The sequence below is a fragment of the Protopterus annectens genome, chromosome 1.part0 (assembly GCF_019279795.1).
Source record: "Protopterus annectens isolate FY-2018-M chromosome 1.part0, PAN1.0, whole genome shotgun sequence".
Classification (NCBI taxonomy): Eukaryota; Metazoa; Chordata; order Ceratodontiformes; family Protopteridae; genus Protopterus; species Protopterus annectens.
This window is the reverse complement of record NC_056725.1, coordinates 110368222-110385009: the sequence shown is the minus strand read 5'-3', so window position 1 is coordinate 110385009 and position 16788 is coordinate 110368222. Positions and strand designations below refer to the sequence as shown.

The window sequence follows — 16788 nt, the reverse complement described above, 5'->3', positions numbered from 1 at the left end:
GGGGGGTGGTCAGCCCAAAAACCTTCCTCGGACAAGTATGTGTTGCTGCAGGTGTTCGCAGGCCTATCTACCTCTTGGGTGCCCCCTCCGGCCGACCCCCTGGTTGACCTCATCACTACCAGGGAGTGGAAGGAACTGGACACTGTAGAGCCAATCCCCAGGAGGCCAGACAGGATTCTTGGTCCACCTATGGACAGGAAGGCTTGGAGTAAAGGTTCACCAGTAGATGCCATGGTGGTGGCGGCAGCCACCAAGAAGGAACTTGCTCAGGATAGTTCCTCGATCCATCCCCCTGATAAGGAGTCTCAGACGATGGATCATATCTGGAAGCGGATGTTTGCTTCAGCTACCTTTTCTATAAGGGTGCTGAATTATTTGGCCTATGTAATTAGACTTTAGCAGGGCCTAGTGAAAGACTATGCTGAGTCTCCCCCTGAGTCCGTGTCGGCCGAGGACAAACGGTCTTTCTCAGCTCGCATGGCCACTCTGAAATCTGTTTCTAACATGTCTATGCAGCTACTTTCCCATGCCGCGGAAGGAGCCGCTAGAGCCAGCGGGTCTGATATCGCCTTAAGGCGTCATGCCTGGCTCCGGCTTTGTGACTTTGCGGAATCTTTCAAGGCATCATTCGTGAATGCACCCTTCGGTTCTACTCTGTGTGGGAAGACCGTCTGCTACACATTGGTTCAGAGCAAGAAAGATGGGAAGACGCGGTCTGCCGTCGAAGTCCGCTTCTCAGCTCCTCAAAGTCCTTTTCTAGGAACCAGAGAGGACAAAAGAAGATGTGGTTACGGAAGTCTCAGCAGTCCCGTTACGCTCCGGACACTTCATCCTTCAGTGGCAGAGGGGGACAAGGTCGACGCTGGCGCAGAGGGGGGGCTAAAAAATTTTGGGTTGCGGGAACCTTTTTCTGACCGACCCACGCAGCAGCCCTAAGGGGTTGCCCGACTACTCCTCTCTGGAGGCAGTCGGGGGCGTTTTTCGAAGCACTTAGCCCAATGGGAGTCCATAACATCAGATCGCTGGGTGCTTAGAATAATATCCAGAGGTTACTCTATCCCTTTCATAAATCTGCCTCCTCAGTCGAGGCGCCTCCCCGATGTACCACCCAGTCAGAAGGAGGCTGCAGCTTTAGAGGTAGAAAAGCTTCTAGAAAAGAGAGCCATCCAGCACGTCCCCCCAGGACAATCTGGATTAGGCAATTACTCCAGGTTCTTTTTGGTGCCAAAGAAGACAGGGGACTTGAGGCCGATCCTCGACCTTTCAACAATGAACCTCTTCATTGCCAAGGAAAAATTCCGGATGGTCACGCTTCAATCCATTCTGCCTCTGCTGCAGGAGAAGGACTGGATGTTCTCCATAGTCCTCAAGGATGCGTACTATCACATTCTCATGGACAGGCATTCCAGGAGGTTTCTCCACTTCCGGCTAGGGGCCAGTCATTACCAGTTCAGGGTCCTACCCTTCGTTCTTACCACAGCCCCCAGGGTGTTCACCAACATCATGGCAGTTGTAGCGGCCCACCTGAGACTTCAGGGAATACAGGTTTTTCCTTACCTAGACAACTGGCTCCTTACCGCCACCACCAGGCATGTACTCTGCTTAGCCAGGGGTCGTTTTCTACTTCTAGCGTCTCATTTGGGGATCACCATAAACTTGAAGAAGTCATCCCTTCAACCAGTTCAAGACTTGGAGTTCATAGGGGCTAGGATAGACATGCTTCAGACCAAGGCCTTCTTGATGTCAGACAGACTTCGCAGTTTGACCTTACACGATTTAGCCCTTCTTCAGTCACCTGCCCTGTCAGCGGAGTTAGTCCTGAGAGCTCTAGGGTCCATGGTAGCTGCAGTCAGCCTCGTGCCCTTAGCTCGCTTGCACATGAGGATTCTCCAGTGGACATTGCAGGTTCAGTGGTCCATCCTTCACCACCCATTGGACTTACCGATTCCTCTCAGCAGAGTTTGCAGAAATTCCCTCGTGGTGGCTCCACTCCCGAGAGCTTCAGGAAGGACGGCAGTTTGTTATGCCGCATCCCCAAGCCACGGTGACCACGGATGCTTCTCGCGTTGGGGGGAGGCATTACGCGGGCAGAACGGTTCAAGGTACGTGGACTCAGAAGGAGACCGTTCTGCATATCAATGTTCTGGAGATGAGAGCAGTGCTCCTAGTGTTGCAAGCCCTTCATGCCTTTCTACCTCCGGGGAGTATTGTGATTCAGTCAGACAATATGTCGGTGGTCTGGTACATCAACAAAAACAGGGGGGATCAGGTCTTACCCTCTTTGTCGAGAGGCCATGAGAGTTTGGGATTGGGCTATATCCATCAACCGTTTTCTGTTAGCAATGCACATTCCGGGTCGGTCCAACATCCTAGCGGACAAACTGAGTCGAACTATCCTCTCGCCTTACGAGTGGTCTCTGAATCCCTTAGTAGTGAAACAGATCTTCCGCAAGTGGGGTCAGCCTTGCTGCGATCTCTTCACGTCGCCTTCCAACGTGAAGTGCAGCGAGTTTTTCGCTCTAATTCCCCCTCCGGGGAAAAGCCCCAGGAACGCTGTAGTCCATGCTTGGCCACCCGGTCTTCTGTATGCTTATCCTCCTTTACCATTGATAACAAAATTCTTATAGAAAGCTCGTTTGTTGGGAAACAAGATTATTCTCATAGCCCCATTCTGGCCTCATCAAACCTGGTTCCCGTGCCTGCAGTCTCAACTTACAGTTCCTCTCTGGATCTTGGATCCCATCCCGGATCTAATATCTCATCCTTCGGGATTGAAACCCTCGAACCTGGTCGATCTCAAGCTCTCAGCATGGTTGATCCAGTTCCATTAGTTGCTAGGACTCCCAGTATCTCGTCTGCAGTTAGATCTATCCTGGTAGCGGGGTATAAGCCTTCTACCAGGAAGGTTTACAGTAGTAAATGGAAGCGGTTTTCTGTTTGGGCGTCTCATAGGAATTTGGACCCTTTCACTGCTCCCATCCCAGCAGTGCTCGATTTCCTATCTTATATTTTTCAACAAGGGGCCAGTTCTTCTACTGTAAAGGTTCAAATGGCTGCCATCTCGCATTTTCACATTGGAGATAATCTCAGTCTCCTCACTTCCACCAAGATTTGTAAGACCTTTCTGAAAGGTATGTTTCTTTTGAGACCCCCTGTTAGGTACCCCGTCCCTCCATGGGATCTAACCTTGGTCCTTCAAGCTCTAACTGGACCTCCTTTTGAACCTGCAGCTTCTGTTGATTTGAAATTCTTGTTCTGGAAAACTGCGTTTTTGGTAGCCATTACCTCAGCTAAAAGGGTATCGGAGCTTCAAGCTCTCTGTATTAGAGCCCCGTATCTGGTTTTCCATAAGGACAGGGTTTCTCTCAGGACTAACCCATCTTTCCTACCTAAAGTGGCCTCCGAGATGAACATCAGTCAGTCCATTAATCTCCCAGTTTTTTTTCCCTAACTATCAAAACAAAGGGGAGTACAAACTTCATTTGTTAGATGCTCATAGACAGTTATGTTTTTATTTACACAGAACAGCGGCCTTCCGCAAGTCTGATCAGCTCTTTGTCTCTTTTACTAAACCCTTCTTGGGAATGCCTGTGTTGAAGGTGACTTTAGCCAGATGGATTTTGAATTGCATTCTGCTCACATATAAACTATCTAGCCTGCCAGAGCCTACTGGGGTTCACACTCACTCTAACCATTCTATGGCTACATCTGCTGCATTCTGGGCTAGAATTCCCTTTGATGACATTTGCTCAGTGGCTACTTGGGCATCCTCTCACACCTTTATCTCTCACTATAAATTGGATTTAGTGTCTAGAGGAAGGGCGGCTTTTGGCTCTGCAGTGCTCCGGAATATCCTTCCTTGAGGACCTCCCAAGTTTTTTGGTAGCTGGGGACTCTGTCCCACAGGTTGGTGATCTAATGAAGTTTCCTACTTCAGATGAAGAAGTTATGTACTCACCATAACGTTCCATCTGAATAGGTAACTTCATTTGTCGGCAACCGACCCCCCTCCTTCCCCCTAACCTGGTTCTTTGGTTTCCTGAACACTAGGATGGTTTGTCCAGGTAATTTGTTAATCCTAGGTTAGAATTTTCCAGGTTGTTGTTTTGTCATGGTGAGATTATATAGATGGGCAAACGCGATCTGGGGATTGGAAGGAGGTGGCAGGGTATTATGGGTAAGGGGGAGGAGCTTGGAGCTCGGATCTCTAGCTTGGAAAGCTGCCGGCCCAGATCCAGGTCAGATCCGATACCCACAGGTTGCTGACAAATGAAGTTACCTACTCAGATGGAACGTTATGGTGAGTACATAACTTCTTTTTTTTGCTAGTTTACCAGGTCGTTTTAAGGCAAATCCCCCATGGGGGGGGGGGTATTTTTTTTCGTTTTAATTTTGTGGCTTTTGGGGTTCATGTCCTCCAGAAGGGGTAAATGTCATTGTGGGAGACAGATTCCCCATAAAGATAGTAATGAACAGTGCTCATTTTGTGTAGGTGTTTCCCATGACCATACATTTTGTTCTATTTGCCAGGCTTTCATCCCAGAACCTGTTCGTAGTTGGCTTTCCTCTTTGGGTATATATTTAGAAAACCAACATCATAAGCTTTTGGCAAAAGATGCCATGGAAGGAACTTCTCAGTCTGAGGGTCAGTCATCCACGAAGAAGGCCAAGAAAGCTACGTCCAATTCTTTGCTTGTGCCACCTCTACTGGACATCTATCTTAAGGTTAGTGAAAGCCAGAAGATCGTCCAGTTCGTTTGTTGGATTCCTCTGCTACCACCACTTTGGAGATGATCATGGATCTGGCTTCACATGCATCCTTGGAGGCCTTGCAAATGTTTGCTTTGGATGTTCAGGGAGAACAGAATCTGATTATTACCGACAGACCTTCTGGTGTTCCTCAGATTTTGGTTGGGGAGGAGGTACCAACTACCATTATTGAGTGCCTTACAGGGTTGGACTGTTCTGAGTTTTATAAGGCTGACAATCCCTTTAAAAAAGAAACAAAAAAACTAAACATGTTTCTTCTGCTCCTAAGGACCCTCAGAGTGAATAGCAGAATTTCACTCAAGGTTTGTTTAATGCCCTTATGGTTTTGAAGCCTCATCATGGGTTTTTTGTCCCAGCTCCTCCTTGTTCTTATACCTCTATTAAGAAGCCTAGGGAGCAAGAATCCTCTGAGGATGAGGAGGATTCAGAAGAGGAATCTCTTGCTCATTCTTCCCAGATTCCTTCTCCTCCCTTAGATTGTGGTTTGGAGGAAGAGGAATTTACTAGTCCTGACTCTCCTTCTGAGGAGATTTCCTTTAGGGACACAATTTCCAGGATGATGGAATTTTTCAAATGGGATTGTGCCCGGGTTTCTGAGGTTCAGAAGAGGTATTACGAGCGTCTGCAAATGGAATCTCCTAGGCCTTCTGCTGTCCCTCCTGTTGAGGCTGCCTTGTTGGATACCTTTTCTACTGCATCTTGGGCTTCTGAGTCCCAGCCCTCTGCTCCCGAAAAGTCTGATAGGTTTATAAGGATTGCAAGTTCCATTATAAGCGCCCCTCTGCAGACCCTTCTGTAGTGTCTGTGGCATCTGACAAGCCATCAAACTTACTGCCTTCTACAAAGCTGCTGCCTTCTGATAAAGATAGCAGAAACATGGAAAGACTGGGTAAGAAGGGTATATATGTCAGCTACCCTTGCTTTTAGGGCTGTAGATTATCAGACTCATATGATTTGGTGCATTTTGACTCCTATCTCATGTTATTTATGGCCTTCCTGACTCTGAGGGAAAGACTTCTGCTGTCTGCTTGTTAGGGACTTTTCCCCAGGTAGCTCACCATTCTATTAAATGCAGTTATGATGCAGCAGCTGTTTGTTCTAGAGCTGCTACTTTTGGTTCTGTGCTGAAGAGATATTCCTGCTTCGGCTTCAACCTTGCTTGATGATATTAAAGCAAAATTGATAAGATGCTCTTCTGGATACCAAGCATTTGTTTGCTGCTGCTGCTGCAGACGTGTTTAAGTCCATACAGGAAAAGGATAAGTTCTTACAAGAACTAAAACATATTTTTGTTTCTCCTGTACGTAAATTCCAAAGGAATTACCCTAATAAGTTGGTCTTTGCTCATAGGCAGTCTTGCCCTCTCACCAACGGTAAGAAGGGCTCCTTCTGCTAAGGTCACCCAGACTCCTGTGACTGTGAAATCTCCTTTCCCTGATAAACTAGGTATTGTCTGATTATCCTGTTCTCCTCAGCCACATTACTCTTTTTGTTTGTCTTACCCTGTCCCTTCCTGTTTGGTTAAGGATTATTCAAGATTCCTGGGTTCTTTCCATCATTCGCCAAGGGTACTGCATGGTTTGGAAATCCTTCCTCCTTTCTTGGGTATTTCTCAGCCCCCTCAGGAACAGTTAGCTTTTTTTCCTAGAGGTGCTTCAGGGTCTTTTCCATCAGGGAACTATTCAGGAATTCCAGTTTCTCAAAAGTGGGAAGGAGGTTTTTTCCAGAATGTCCTTGGTCTCTAGGAAAGCGGGCACTTGGAGACCCATTCTGGATCTCTCTCGCCTAAATGTCTTTTTGAAGGTCCCTTCCTTTCAGATGTTGTTCCTTCAGACTTTATTTTTCTGTGCTGCTTCCTCAGGCTTTTCTAGTTTCTCTGACCTCAAGGATGCTTATCTTCCTGACAGGGGATGAATAGGGATATGAAGTTTTTAGGTTCGTCTGTTTGATATCAAAGATACATGCCTACACATTCCCATCCACTCCAGCTGCAGGAAGTTTTTCCGTTTCTGTGTGGTTTCCTGGCATTTTCTGTTCTCTTCTTTGCCCTTTGGCCTTTCTACTTCCCCAAGGGTATTCATCAAATGCCTCGCTCCTGTGATTACTTTTTGCAGGATTCAGAAGATCCAAGTATTTTCTTACTTGTGCTGCCTTCTTTTTCATGCATTCTCTCCAGAGATCCTGTTGTAAAATCATCACTTAGCAATTTCTCATCTGCAAAGCCCTGACTCCTTCCCAAGACCATGTTTCTCTGGGGTGCAGAATACAGACTGTGCCTGTGCTGGCATCCCTGCCTCCTCCCAAGGCCTTAACACTCATTTTTTTTCATTCAAACTGTTCTTCATTTGGCCTCTGTAACAACCAGGGAATTTCTGAGAGCTCCGGTGTTCATGACCTCTACCATCCCTTTGCTCCCTCTGGCCAAACTCCACATGAGAAAGTTTCATTTGATTCTGAAGTCAGTTTGGCTTCAACATGTGCATCCCCTAGAATTTGTAGTTCCTCTTCTACCTCGACTCAAGAAGGAACTGCACTGGTGGATCCAGCAGTTGTCTCTAAATCCAGGGGTTCACTTTCACCCCCCTCTTCCTTCTCAGGAGCTGTTCACAGATGCTTCAGATGTGGCATGGGGGCAGCTTTTGGCTCCCTAAAGGTGCAGGGGGTGTAGTCACCTCTTCAACAAAAAGAGCACACCAGCATCAGAGATGAGAGCTCTTTTACTGGTGCTTCAGGCTTTTCCTTCTTTCTTTTCTCCCAGATCTTTCAAGGTATTTACAGACAGTACCACAATGATATGGTGTATAAACAAACAAGGGGGGACAAGATCTTGTCTTTGCCAGTTGGCACTCCTAGTGTGGGATCTTGCTATCCAGTATCATGTGACTCTTCAGGTAGTTTACATTCGCTCAGGACAAAACATTGTGGGAGACACACTGAGCAGGTCCTTGACTCAATCCCATGAATGGATGCTTCACAGGGATGTGTTTCTGGACGTTGCCCACCAGTGAGGTACTCCTCAGATCTTTTTGCCTCCCCCATGTAAACAGACAACTTCCTCTATTTTGTGCGCGAGTCCCAGGTTGTCTGGTTTGGAAAGTGGACACCCTGTCTTTTTCTTTGAAGGGAATGTTTCTTTATGCTTTCCTTCCCCTTCCCCTCATTCTAAAATTCCTGTTCAAAATTCAACAGGATGCTCCCAAAATCGTGCTGGTGACTCCCTTCTGGCCGAGACAGCATTGGTTCCCTCTTCTGCATTTAGCCAAGGTCGGTCATCATAAGTTACATCACAGGGTGGACCTACTCACACAGGACAAGGGATCCCTCATCCACTTTTCAACTGACACTGTGGGTGATAGGATTTTGATTCCACACAGCTTTTTTCTGAGGATGTGCTTAGGGTCCTGCAGGTGGCCAGGAAACCCAGTGCTAGGAAATCCCACTTATCCAAATGGAAGAGGTTTTCTGTTTGGTGTCTGTCTCGTAACCTGGATCCACTTTCTGTGGATGTTCCTTTGGTTCTCTCTTGTGTGTGTGAATTGCTTAATGCGGAGTTGGTGTATCCTTCTGTTAAGACCCACTTATTAGCTATTTCTGCTTGTCTGCATTTGTCTACTCCTTTAGCTTCTAGATTTGAAGGTAAACAATTCCTTAAAGCCATCCTTCATGTCAGGCCTCCCAGGAGGCCTGTTCCTCCTCCCTGGGATCTTCATTTTGTTTTGGAAAAATTGACTTGTGCTCCTTTTGAGCCTCACTGCTCTTGGAAGACTGTTCTTTTGTTGGCCCTTACTTCTGCCAGGCAGATGTCCTGAGCTTTAGGCCCTTATGGCTTGTCCTTCTTTTCCTTTTTTCAGAAGGACAGAGTGCCCTTGCATACTAATCCTCCTTTTATGCCCAATGTGGTGAATGAGTTGTCCCTAAATCAGTCTGTTCATTTACCCACTTTTTTCCCTTCTCCACACTCTGCCAATATGAAGGTGCTGCACAAATTGGATGTGCATAGACAACTCTGATTTTACTTGGATAAGATTAAGACTGTTAGGAAATCTGATCTGCTCTTTGTTTCCTTTCATCCTAGGTCCTTAGGATTGGCTGTATCCAAGCAAACTATTTCTTCTTAGATTTCAAAAGCTATTTCTTTTTTTTATTCCATTCATGGTAAGAGCCTTCCTTATTCTGTTATGGGTCATTCTACTAGAGCTGTGGCTTCTTCTGGTGCTTTTTTCAAGGGTTTGGTTACCAGCTCTCTTCTTGAGGCAGCTACCTGCACTTCCGTGCATACATTTACCAAGTACAAGTTGGATGAAATCTTCAGAGCTAGAGCTCATTTTGCTAGGGCCATCATTCATGCCTTCTTAGAGGCCTCTGCTGGTCCTTTCTCTTACCTATCTTCTTCTTGAGCTTTGACGCTCCCTCTATTGTAATGAATGCTGCAACAGTGCAATGGAATGACATAGTACAGTTGTGTAAAATCCTTACCTTAACAGTAGATTTCTTTCTCTTCACTGCTGCAATATTCACTCCCTCCCTTCTCCCCTGATCCCTTTGCCTTCTGGATGTACTAGTTACATTTTTCTTTTCCTTGGACTGGCATCCCTACTGGGGCTCTCAGATCTGAGGATGGTATTTCCAGATGTAACCTTTATGCCCTATGCTACACAAGGCGCATATATGTGACATATGGCATACTTAAAGTAACCCAAATGCTTTGGTATACTGGCTGGATGTCAGGTTGCCCTTGGTTGGGGATCCCTCATGTAATGTGTATTGCAACAGTGAAGAGAAGGACATCTACTGGTATGGTAGGGTTATACACAGTTGTGCTTTTTAAATTTACTTTGGTGGAGCATACTGAATCTGAGGTACTAAGGTGCAGTGGAGGAAATTGTGGGTAGGGGGTGGGGTCAGAACCCTGGGTCCAAAAGCTTCAGGAATTGTGCTGAGGTGAGAACCAATGTGATCCAACAACCTACATGTTGAGACAGACAAAAATTAGACAACATGGATAACTTTCATTTTTATCATATAAGGTGTAGTTGAAGGTTGGGAATTCATGATAAAATTTTGTAGTTAAGAGCAAACTGAGTGTAATATGTATAAGAATGCTTTTGAGGCTGCTATATGATGATTTTTATTATATTTTGCGACTGAATTAAAAGAATTAAACCAGACTTTTTTTTTTAATTTTTTAGTGTCGAAACTGTGATTACCAACAAGAAGCAGATAGTAGCTGCATCTATGTCAACAAAATTACGCATGAAGTAGAGTGAGTGTTTAGTTTATGCCTCCCTGTCTTGGATTCACTGCTTCTTCTACAGTTTATAAATTTATATTCTATTTATAACATGTATAGATTTTGTAATGTACTGTATTTCTTTTTAGCATATGATTGATTTTGGAAAGTGATGTACATGTTATAATACTGTCTGAATTATTTAGGCAAATGTATTTCATGTGTACACATAACTGTAAGATTTCTGCACTTTGTAGCGCTTGCATGCCATTCCAGCTTTGTATATTTTTCCAAGTACTCTGGTTTCCTCTAATTTCAAGCATGGTAAGCATGCTAGTAGATTGTGTGTGTGTGTGTGTGTGTGTGTGTGTGTGTGTGTGTGTGTGTGTGTGTGTGTAATATATATATATATATATGTATATATATATATAGGTCCTTATCAGAAGCTCAAAATTGATATGGTTAAGACCATATCAACGAGTTTCAGAAAACTTGAAGCTTTTGAATGGAGATCGCTGTACAGTTCGGATCAGGGAATTTACCCTTTTCCCCACTGTAGTGCGATCTTGGAGTTGGTATATATAATATGTAGGGGATGTGGAGGTCCCAGGCGGCAGAGAAAAAAGGAAGATTGTTGATGTTCTATAGTCCTATCTCACACTCATTCTTACGTATGCCTATTTACAAACTGGAAGACTTCTGGTTTGCTCGTGGCTAGGTAGGTATCCTATGGTGCACCAGTGCAATCTCCAGATCTTGTTTGCCGCATCTACGTGTTTGGTTGTGTGCTTCTCATTGGCTCTGGCTAAGTGATTGCATTTATTACCAAATTTCTTGGCGCTGCTTAGTTTAAAATAGTTTAACGTAGTTAAAACTGTTACCGCTTATAGTAATCAGTTAGTGTAGTTGTTGTTAGTGTTGTTAGCTTTACTTGCACCATTTGGTGCAATTTTTTGACCTTTGGCCCTTTCTAACTTTGATGGTATACTGTGTGCTGGTTTTCCATATATTAGTAGTGTAGGCACCTTTTACACCCTGTTATACTGTGTGTGTCTATAGATAGCTAGAGTTGTTTGGTGGTTTCCACTTATAAATTAGCTTGTTGCAGCATCGTTGAATTTGCTACTATTGTTAACAGAACTACGTTCTGTTTGTGCTTGGCAAAGCATTGTCTGTTAAATAAGCTTGAGTTTTTTTGCAATTTCCCACTTATTACTGTGTTTTCTGTTTGAGTATGTGATACTTCTACTTTCTCTGACTTTGTGTCTGTTTCAGTTAGAAGACCTTATCTCTTCCTAGCCCGGGCTAGGATCATTTAAATTAGAGGACCTAGTCCTCATGGTGTCTTTTCCTTCCTGCAGGGCTAGGCCAATTTAAATTAGAGGACCTAGTCCTCCTCCTCCTTTTTCTCTGTGTGCGTGTGTCCTCTGCTGCAGAATGTCTAAAGAGAGTAAGGAGCATAAGCCATCTGGCTTTAAGAAATGTATTAAGTGCTCTCAAAATATGTCTATAACGGATGGCCACAGTAACTGCGTTTACTGTTTGGGGGCCATCCATTTACAGGAGACCTGTTTATTTTGTCATGCTTTCAGTTCTAGGGTGTTGCAGGAAAGGAAGAACAAGCTCATCCTAAAAGGTCTTCTTACACCTTCCTTTGAGGAAGATTTGTGTAGTTCATCATCTTCTAAATCCACTAAGGGAAAGTCAAAATCTTCTATGAGGCCCTCGCCGGCACCTGCTAATGTCTTGGAGTCACCTTTTAAAGTTTCAAAAACAGACAAGTCCACCATCTCATCGGCTACACAGACCTCCGGGCCGACTGAGAGCGGTAATGTTATTGCAGGGTCGGTTCCAAGTATTTCAGAGCCGACCGCTGAGACTGTTGATACTGTTTCTCAGAGCTGGTGTATGGACCCTCTACCAGCTTCCTTGTTATTGAAGTCTCCCATACATCAGAGATCCCGATCTCCTACTCTGTCATCCAGATCTTCCAGGAGTTTATTGGAAGAAGTTGTGGAGAGGGTAGTGCTGAGACTTTTGAAGTTGTCTGCTTTGCCTAAATTGTTGTTGACTCCAACCTAGTCAGTTCCGGAGCCACTGGAGTCCGTTCAACCTTTTGTGCTCATTCCTCCACCAAGCCATGCTGGTCTTTCAGAGCCGGAGTGCTTGGTACCACTGGTGGAACCTTTGGCTCCACCTTCCCTTGTGGCTGTTTCAGAGCCGAGTTCTGCTCCAACACTTTCGGTGCCGTCTGTAGTGTCAAGGGGCCGAAGCTCTCTGGTCGGCCCCGACAGGGATACTTGGCACCGAACTTCTTCGGTTCCGTGTCTTCCTCTCGGTGTGTCAGCTAGGGTGAGTTCGTCTATCTCGGAGACAATGGCTCTGGAGGCGACGGGATCCTCGGTCTCCTCGGAGCTGGGGAGGTCCTTGGTGCCGGAGAGGTCAGCATTTGAGATGATGAGGAGTGTGCTGTCCCAGTTGTCAGCTCCTACCAGAGGTACCGGCACTCTTCCCCCTAAAGCACCTACTTCTGTCTCAGCTCCTACCCCCTCCAGCGGCAGCAGAGACCCTCAGCCTCAGGAGCTACTGGCTGGTGGCCCCCTCTCTTCTGAGACCTCCCCGGAATGTCTTTCTGAGGAGCCACCACGGAAAAGGACTTGTAAGAGGAAGCATGTCGACTACCAGGATGAGTCTTTGACATCTGACACTGACCTTGAGGAGTCGGAAGGGTCACCCAAGTCATCCTCTGATGATGTCTCCTTCGTAGACATCCTGGAGATCCTTAAACAGAGGTGCGGCTGGCCCACTGTCACCTCTTCTGATGAGGAGTCTGTGTACCTGAAGGCTTTCGAGTCTCAACCTTCTGCCTCTTGGGTGTCTCTACCCTTCAAACTGATGGATTTAGTTAGTCGAAAAGTGAGGGATACTCCTGATGCCATGGAGCCAGTCCCCAGGAGACCGAGCAAGTTCCTTTCTGCCCTTCCAGGAAAAGATTTTTTTATCTAAAGGTGTGCCTGTAGATGCCATGGTGGTGTCGGCGGCCACTAAGAAGGAGCTAGCTGAGACTTCTTCTTCTGTTCATCCGCCTAATAAGGAGTCTCTCATGATGGACAGATAGGGAAAGCATATCTTTTCATCAGCGGCATTTTCCTTTAAATCGCTGAATTACCTTACTCACTTTACGTGGCGTCAGAGAGATCTCCTTAGAGTTAGTAGACTCTTTACAAGGTACATGTACTGAGGGAGACCCTGGCAAAGTTTCAGCCCAGTTGTCCACCTTGAACTCTATCGTCAATTCTTCCATGCGGCTTATTTCGTATGCAGCCGATGGAGCCAGTAGAGCAGCGGGTTCAGGAATTTCCCTAAGGCGTCATTACTGGATGCGTTTGTGTAACTTTGCAGAACCGTTTGTTTACCTATACCATTGCCCCCTTCAGTTCCTCATTATTTGGATCCAAGGTAAAGGACACTCTCACCTGGTGCAAGCAAGAAGAAAAAAAAAAACACTCTGCCGTGGGAGTACGTTTTACTGTTCCCTTTAGACCATACCCCAAGGGTCAGAGGGGGCGGTAAGATGTGGTTCAAGAAGTCCCAGAGGTTTTTCCAGGAGGCACAGGGTGACTCCTCCTTCAGAGGCAGAGGAGTAGGAGGAAATGGTAGACGTCACCCTAGAGGCAGGGGCAGTCCGCAAAACAAGGGAGGTCGTGATTCCTTTCAGGGCCGGCCTTACTAATGCTCCTGATGTGGGGCCGGACTGTGCTTCTCTGGGGCCAGTCGGGGGTCGCATTTCCTTGTATCCAGAAGCCTGGCTAAGTATCACTCAAGACAAGTGGGTACAAAGAATTATTACCAGAGGTTATGTCATACCCTTTTCCCTTCCACCCTTTGTTCCCAAGAAGATCCCAGATGTTCCACCCAATCACAGGGATCAGGCAACTGTGGAGGTCAACAAGTTGCTGTCAAAAAGAGTCATCCAAACCGTCCCAGCAGACTAAATAAGATCTGGAACTTACTCCAGATTCTTTTTAGTGCTAAAATGTACAGGGAACTGGAAGCCCATTCTAAACCTCAGCAGACTGAATGGAATCAGTAAAGAAGGACAAGTTCCAGATGGTAACAGTGCAGTCTACACTCCCATTGTTAGGGAAAGACAATTGGATGTGCTAAATAGATCTCCAAGACACCTGCTGCCACATAAAAATTGACAGGGTGTCAAGGAGTCATCTACGCCTCTGGCTGGGTGCCAGTCACTACCAGTTCCGTGCTCTGCCCTTTGGTCTCACCACAGTCCCCAGGGTGTTCACCAAATGTATGGCAGTAGTGACAGCTCACTTGAGGCGTCGAGGATTCCAGGTGTTTCCGTATTTGGACGACTGGCTCCTGACCGCCCCAACCAGGCATCTACTCCTTCAGAGCAGGGACGCTACTATTCAGTTTTGTGCCCAGCTGGGAATTTCTATAAATTGGGAAAAATCTGCCTTATTGCCCTCTCAATCTGTGATTTTTATAGTTGCAGAGATAGACACAGTAAACATTGTGGCTCGTCTTCCTGCTGAAAGGGCACAGAACCTGGTTCCTCAGATTCAGCGTCCTCTCCCCTTATGAAGGGTCAAAGCCAAGATTATTCTGCAGCTCCAAGGGACCATGGTTTCAACCGTACTATTAGTGCCTCTAGCCAGGTTACACATGAGACTTCTTCAGTGGCTTCTGTCGTCCCAATGGTCCTTTCAGCACCTTCCATTATCCCATCACATTCTGCTGACAGTCTTGCAAGAAGAACCTCCTTTGGTGGACATTACCCAATCAGCTGACCAAGGGCGCTTCATTTGTTCCTCGCCAACCCGTTGCCACTGTGACCACGGATGCCTCACAGATAAGGTGGGGGGGCATTATCTAGGCAGGACTGTCCAAGGCACATGGCAAGATCACTAGGCTCACCTGCATATCAGTGTTCTAGAGATGAGGGCGGTGCTCCTAGTGTTGCAAGCACTTCACGACCTTCTTCCTCTGGGGACTATTGCAATACAATAGGACAACATGTCAGTAGTATGGTATATCAACAAACAGGGCGGAACCAGATCTTACCCACTCTGTCGAGAGGCCATGCGAATTTGGAGATGGGCAATATCTTCCCAGCATTTTCTGGTGGCAACGCACATTCCAGGGATGACCAACGTGATAGCCAACAAGCTCAGCCAGGCAATCCTGATGCCTCACGAGTGGTCTCTAAAACAGGAAACAATGGAACGGATTTTCCGCAGATGGGGGCAACCTTGCTGCGATCTCTTTGCCAGCCCAATCAGTGCCAAATGCAGCAACTACTTATTCCTCATCCCCCCTCCAGGGGAGTTACCCAGAGACGCACTTGTTCACGATTGGCCCCTGGGTCTCCTCTATGCTTTTCTTCCCTTTCCTCTCATTCCCAAGGTTATTCAGAAAGCTAAATGGCTGGGAAGCAAACTGATCCTCATTGCTCCTTACTGGCCTTGTCAGGTTTGTTTCCCCTTTCTCGGGCCTCTTCTGCTGGACGATCCTTGGATTCTGGACCCAGTTCCAGACCTGTTGACTCACTTGTCAGGTTCACTTCACCCCTCCTTACACACCCTCAATTTGACAGCATGGCTGCTCCAGTTCCATCCCTAGTCAGGCTTCATGATTTCTCACCTTCCATGACTCATATCCTTAAGTCTTCTCATAAACCTTCCACTACGAGACTATATTCCAGTAAATGGAGAAGTTTCTCTCTTTGGGCAGAGAAAATGGCTATTGTGACCCCTACACTGCCTTCATTCCAGTGGTTTTGGAATTCCTTTCTGAGATTTTTCACCAAGGTTCTGCGGTTGCCACTATCAGAGTTCAAATGGCAGAGATTTCAAATTTTCATCTTGGTTTTCCAGATTCTAACTTGATGTCACATAAGCTGTGCAAAGCCTTCCTTAAAGGTGCCATTTTAAGACCCCCTGTTCAAGAACCTGTGGCCTCATGGGATTTAAATTGTGTTATCTAAATTAACATCTCCACCCTTTGAGCCTTCTCATTCATCCTCTTTGAAATTTTTGTCTTGGAAGACGTTTTTGGTGGCTATCACGTCAGCCAGATGGGTGTCAGAGTTGCAAACATGGTCTGTTAAACCTCCTTATCTGATTTTTCAAAAAGACCCTTTGTACTAATCCCTCCTTTGTACCCAAGGTCTGTTCCCATGCCACTTTGAATCATTCCATAGAACTTCCGGTTTTCTTTCCAAATCACTCCAATGCAGCTGAGTACAGGTTTCATCAGCTGGATGTCCATAGACAATTGCGTTTTTATTTATACCGGACTAAAGACATGAGAAAATCAGATCAGATCAATTATTCATTTCCTTTTCTGAATCCAGGTTGGGCTTACCAGTTTCCAAAGTAACTCTCTCTACTTGGATTTCTAGCTGTATAGCTTATATTTACAATTATGAGGGCAGGTTTTTACCCTTTAAAATCAAGGCTCATTCTACCAGATCTCAGTCTACCTCTGCAGCCTTTCAAGCCAGGGTCCCACGTGATAATATTTGTGCAGCAGCTACGTGGGCTACCCCTCACACTTTTATTACTCATTACAAATTGGATTTAACCTCCAGGGGTAGAGCATCTTTTGGTTCCACGGTACTCAGGAGTATTTTTCCTTGAGCCACCCAAGAATAAGGTGCTAGGGATGCTGTCCCATATGTAAGAATGAAGGTGAGATAGGATTACAGAACATAAAAAAATTATGTACTCACCATAACTTTCCATGTTTGTAGTCCATCTCACTCT

General features: G+C 46.0%; 1 protein-coding gene across 1 annotated transcript in view; it reads left to right on the top strand.

Annotated features, from left to right (window-relative positions):
* POLR2I (RNA polymerase II subunit I) overlaps positions 1-16788 on the top strand; it is a 602163-nt gene that overhangs the window by 157668 nt on the left and 427707 nt on the right. The window contains exon 3 of the mRNA XM_044087218.1: positions 9960-10033. Coding sequence (XP_043943153.1) covers positions 9960-10033 — 74 coding nt within the window. The remainder of the gene's footprint in view (positions 1-9959; positions 10034-16788) is intronic.